The sequence below is a fragment of the Protobothrops mucrosquamatus genome, unplaced genomic scaffold (assembly GCF_001527695.2).
Source record: "Protobothrops mucrosquamatus isolate PMUCROS unplaced genomic scaffold, P.Mucros_1.0 scaffold340, whole genome shotgun sequence".
In the NCBI taxonomy this organism is placed as follows: Eukaryota; Metazoa; Chordata; class Lepidosauria; order Squamata; family Viperidae; genus Protobothrops; species Protobothrops mucrosquamatus.
The window spans coordinates 333,161-339,160 of record NW_015386677.1 but is presented as its reverse complement, the minus strand read 5'-3'; the positions used below and the strand labels follow the sequence as shown (position 1 = coordinate 339,160).

Here is a 6,000-nt window from a genome sequence, read left to right as displayed (position 1 = left end):
AAGGGTGCTTCAGGCTATTACTAAATCTCCTTTTGAGCCCCTCAGGACATGTGACATTCGTTCTCTGTCCCACAAAGTGGCCTTCCTCGTGGCTATTACCTCTGCTCGTCGCATTTCGGAGCTGGCGGCGCTTTCTGTGAGAGACGACTTATGTGTTTTTCAACAGGATAGGGTTACCCTTCGGTTAGACCCTACCTTCATTCCGAAGGTCAATTCCCTATTCCATAGGTCGCAGGAGATAGTACTACCTGTCTTCTGTCCCAACCCGTCGCATGGGTTGGAGCGAGAATGGCATTGTCTGGATGTCCGCAGAGCCCTTAAATATTATATTTCACGGACTGCGGAGTTCAGGAAATCAGAAGCCCTCTTTGTATCTTTCCACGCATCCACAAAGGGTCGGAAAGTATCCTCTTCTACCGTTGGGAGATGGATAAAGGCGTGCATCGCCGGAGCCTATAAGGCTGAGTCGCTGCCGGTTCCGCGGGGGGTGACTGCCCACTCCACGCGGAGCGCGGCTACTTCAGCGGCATGGGCCACTCAGGCTTCGATCGAGGAAGTTTGCAAGGCGGCCACCTGGGCTTCGCCTTCTCCTTTCATTAGGCACTATAAAATTGATAAATTTGCCTCTGCTGAGGCCTCATTCGGTAGGAGAGTTCTCCAACAGGTTTTACTCCAAAGTGCCACCTGGGACCAGTCTGCTTCCCACCCTCAGGGACAGTAGGCTTTGGTATGTCCCAATGGTGGAGTCTCCATCTCAGTGCTGGAGAAGGGGCGTTGTCTTACCTGAACGCCTTTTCTCAGCACGGAGATGGAGACTCCACCTCCCTCCCTTGTACGTCTTGTATAAGCATGGGGTCAGTTAGTTTGGTGAGCCACAACGTCTTGCTGTCAGTCAATGGCTACGCTCGCGTCAAAGACTGGAGACTAACGGTCCAGGACGGGCGTGGCAACTTTGGCTGACTTGATCTGATTGGGCAGGAATACAGTCTACTACCCAATGGTGGAGTCTCCATCTCCGTGCTGAGAAAAGGCGTTCAGGTAAGACAACGCCCCATTTCTCTGTAGGTGGATCAGATCATTCTCTGCAAAACAGTTCAGATTCATGTTGTGACCATAATTCACACTGATTGCACCATATATTAATGACAACTATAGATTAGTTTGTATATATGGAACAATGAGTATTGTTAGGAAAGCATCTGTTCTGGTTCTTATATCACCAGAACTAACATTCACTTTCTCTGCTTTGTANGTGTGTGTGTGTGTGTATTTAAGAATTTTGATTACAATAAAGTAATGTAAATAGTAAATATAAAACTAAGCTTAAATATAAGAGAATATCTTGCAGAATGCATATTCACTGTGTTTTGCTTTGAATAAGGAAATGTTATGTTGATGACAATGAAAAATAAAATCATTGGGAGGGAGTTTCTGGAATGTGTGTAGAAGTTTATTTCTATACTTGCATTTATAATTTATCTATCAGACAAATAGAAATACTGTGTATGTATTATTATTGCAATCTTTTCCAGACGGCTGGCTGGCAATGACCTTGCTTTTATTCATCCAAAAGCCTTGTCTGGGTTGAAAGAACTCAAAGTTCTGTAAGTAATCAAATTTAAGTGCTTCATAGTATAATTCTTCTTTCTTGTCCAGTCAGCATGTTCACTGATAGAATGAGCAGAACAATATGTTTTTGCTCTAGTTTCTAGTACAGTATAGAGCCAATAATGAGAATTTTTTTTTATTTTTCTCATAATTCAGATGTAACATCAACCTTTCAGTTGCTGAGAAAAAGAAAAATATGTATTTGTACCTCTTTTTTCTTTAAGGGTCAATGCACAGAATACCATGGTTTCAGCTTAGACAAAATAGGTGGGGCGAGCTACTAGCAGTTATTTTTTCTGCCATGCTATCTCCAAATGTGTCTGAATGGAGAGCTGAACGTCAACTAATCCTATAGATCAGGGGTCTTCAAATTTGGCCCTTTTATCACTTGTGGACTTCAACTCCCAGAATTCCTCAGCCAGGCACGCTGGCTGAGGAATTCTGGGAGTTGAAGTCCACAAGTCATAAAGGGCCTAGTTTGAAGACCCCTGTTATAGGTGGTTTCCATTTAGAAAACATTTCTTGCAAGAATGTTTTGCAAAATGTATCTACAAATTAGCCAGAATTCTATCCAAGTGAACAAATGTCCCACCTGTGTACCTCATTATGATGCTAGATAAAATGTTTGGGGATAAAGAAAAAACAACTAGTCCCTGAAGGATTGCCTCTCTTCCTAAAAGTGTTTTCTTTGATTTTTTTCTTTTTTATTATATTAAGAAAAAAACTGCTATAACAAGGAGAGTAAGGTTTTCTTAAGAGACAGTTATATCACATTACAGTTATATACTGAATACTATTATTATAGTATATTACTATATAGCATCATATTATATTACACAAATACATTTAATTCAGAATTTCGAAATGAGGGAGGAGGCATATACAAAACCTATAGCAGGAACAAATTGTGCTAAATTGATGGATATCAGTTTACAGCTCTTTCGCTATTTCTCTCTCTCTCTCTCTTTCTTTCCAGCACTTTGCAGAATAATCAGTTGAAAACTATTCCTAAAGAGGCCATCAGAGGACTCAGTGGAATACAATCGTTGTAAGTATTATTGCCTGAATGCATGTTAGTTGGATTCATATTTTATATTTCATGAATTATTTTGGATTTTGGAAACTAAAATTATCAGGATTGTTCATACAGCTCACTTAACTGTTGCAAATGGAAGACTTTTTAAATTAAAGCTCAAATAAATGTAATAGAAAAACCTAACAGTAATACACAGCTCAATTATGGAAGCTCCAGAGGCCTTTTTTTTAATTCATTGATTGATTCATTTTATTACAGGAGAACATACCCTGCTATAGTCAAGTAATTATATGTGATTTAATGGTTTATAAAATAAATAGAAATATCTAAAGGAATTTATCAAGTGTGGGGGTGCGAGGGGTTGGTCTTGGTTAGTCTTTCAGTAGTTCTTGAAGATAGTTAGATAGTGGCATATAAATTAGTAATAAAAGCTGTTTCAAAATGCCGCCTCTTATGTGAATGTTGCCATTTTCATTTTTCTTAGGTTAGTTTAGTTTAATTTTAGTTTGTTCTATGTAAACCACCAGGAATATATTTTTTTATTATGACAGCATAGAAATAAGTTTAACGAATGAATAAATTAATAAATGTTAATAGTGCATAGATTCATAATAAGGGTGGGACACTTATATTTATTTTCAAGATTAACTCAGAGGTATTATATTTGCAAAGGGTTAGAGTTCATAGTTGTCTTCCATTCCCAAATTTTAAATTGGTGCTGTATTGACAGCCCGATTAATTATTGGAATTGTGCTTACCAGCCTGGTGTGAGGGCAGAGAAAAATAAAAGCAAATACAGTATGATGACTGAGAGTAGCTTCTTCTATATTAACTGAAGCTACAGAAGATTTGTGATGGATAATAGTATATATAATGTAGTACAGAAATTTGCCTTAGAGACATGGTCTAGGAAATGTTGCGGAGGTTGTCAAATATAGAGGCTAGGTGATTAACCTAAGAAGGGCATAAAATAGTATCTTGTGACTATATTATTAACAGAATTTGACCTTTTGAGGAAGGTTTTGTTCCAAAGAAAAATGCTTTGAAAATGGTTGAGGTGTGTAGTCTCAAAGTAGATAACAGTATGTAAAATACTGGAAAATCTGTTTGTTGCCAAGATATTTTTTCACTAAATATTAACTAAACAAATATTTAATCTATCATCTCATTCCAGAATCTTCCAAATTAAATGTGACTTGGTTGGATGTCTGGCAACTTTCCCTTCTACATAGGAAGGGTGCTTTAGGGGGATTTTTAATTGATGACAAAATATGTTTTTCTTCCTCTGAAGCTTTTGACTCTTTTTTTTTTTTAAGTTTAGGATAGTTTAATTTCCGGCCTTGAGTGGATGGTTTGATATCTTTTGATTTATTGAGATACACATTTTCTGATTATTAATTTTTTTTTGTTAAAAATGAAAAATAATGCAAATCTGCTTTTTAAATCAAAGATTTGTTATCTGAAAGGTATGTTAACTTTCAGTTTAACAGAAATATAACATGTAAAGGGATAATAAAACATAATCTTCTTAGAGGTTCTTCATTCATACTGCTTTATTCTTGTTGCTGATTAGTTTTTATTAGTATTTAGTGCTTGGATTTTATTAAAACATAATTTATGTTCTGATTATAAGTTCCATCTAAATCTCTTGACCAAGAAGTAATTGGAGAAATAATATTCTTACTTGGCGTTGCTTTCTTCACCTTGCCAGAAATGCACTTTATCAAAGGATGTTGTTATAAGCCTTCTATTATGCTCATTGCTCATCACCTCTAACTTATGCTCTCAGGAATAAATTATCAGTTTGGCAAGTTCCTGCATATCACTCATTCATTTGCATCCTACATTTATATAAGAAATAATTGATCCTTTGGTTTTTCTGTCTGCCTTTTATATGCTTTGGAAATGGTTGAGGGAGGATGGTAAAAATGAAATTGACATTTTTGGCCACTGGCCACAATTTTATTGACCAGACTTTAAATAGATTGCTTATGACCAAATGTTTCAGAGAAAGCTGGAACTTAGATAGTGAGAGGAAGCTCTTACATAAATTGTAATTTGACTTTATAATAATTTTTTCTTACAATTTTTGTAACCATAGTTCAGCAACAGACCATTTTCAGAAGTATAGTAAAAAGCATAAGTACTGTGTATATAATAGTACAGCATACAATTCCTCTTTTTTATATTTCTGCAAATTAATTTTGGAAATGTAATATTTAAAATACATGAAATGAAGTACATGAAAATCAGAGTGTTTGAGCAAGCCCTTGATAAAGCTCAGGTTCTTATTAGCAAAAGTGCCTAAAACATTCACAAATACGTAGGTTTGTTGGAAAATGAACAAATGTAGCATGGAAACATTTTGGTTCTGGGGCATTATTTGTAGGTGCTAAGAGTAAACAAAAAACCTGATCTAAATTATCTCAAATTTGATAGCATTACTTTCTGAAGGAGTTCTGTAATTGGGCTGCCATCATTGAGAATTCCAGAAAACAAGAATGGTCACACTGTGGAGGCATTCCTAAGATGGAGGCACAAGCATGCCTTATCAGCTATTCAGGAACTGACAGATACTGCAGAGCTTGACTGTTAAGCTGTTTAGATCTTATAGATTAATGCTGTCATGTTGAAATAGGGTGAATTGTTTGTAAGTAAGTCAGTTCAGTGCTTTAAGGATATTTTAACTGTAATTACAATAATAAACCTGCAGAAATCCCTGGTAGCTGAAAGAGGAGTTGCATTAAGTTCTCAGGTCAGTTTTTGCTTGCGCAGGAGGTAAATTATTAATGAAGATGTCCTTGTATTGCTTAAAAGGAGTATTCACTGAATCAATGAGTAATTGGACAATTATTTGTTTTTGTAAATCATAAGTTTTGTGTTCTTCTGCTAGATAAACTGTACTGTATGGTGTATATAACTTAGTGCCTTCTCTCTGGACTGTATTGATTTGCATGATCATTAGGCCCATGACTGAGCCTCTGGGCTGCGTTCCCCCAGTTTCAAATATTTGCTTCTTTCTAATTGTTTATTTTTTAAAAATAATAATTTGCTTCTCGTGTCATATACCTTTTGTTTAACACTCATATTCTTTTTCTTCAGACGTTTAGATGCTAACCATATTACAGCTGTCCCAGAAGACAGTTTTGAGGGTCTCATTCAACTACGTCACTTGTGGCTGGATGATAACAGTTTGACTGAAGTTCCTGTTATCCCACTCAGCAATCTTCCCTCACTGCAAGCTTTAACTTTGGCTCTCAATAAAATAGCCCACATCCCTGACTTCGCATTCAGAAATCTGTCAAGCCTTGTTGTCCTGTAAGTATTTGCATCCTGTCATCTCAGTGCATGCTTAA

At 36.4% G+C, this 6,000-nt stretch overlaps 1 protein-coding gene across 1 annotated transcript in view; it reads left to right on the top strand.

Moving 5' to 3' along the window:
- Positions 1-6,000, top strand: part of LGR4 (leucine rich repeat containing G protein-coupled receptor 4) — a 42,395-nt gene that overhangs the window by 10,353 nt on the left and 26,042 nt on the right. Inside the window, exons 2-4 of the mRNA XM_015815381.1 lie at positions 1,533-1,604; positions 2,585-2,656; positions 5,747-5,962. Of these exons, the coding sequence (XP_015670867.1) occupies positions 1,533-1,604; positions 2,585-2,656; positions 5,747-5,962 (360 nt within the window). The remainder of the gene's footprint in view (positions 1-1,532; positions 1,605-2,584; positions 2,657-5,746; positions 5,963-6,000) is intronic.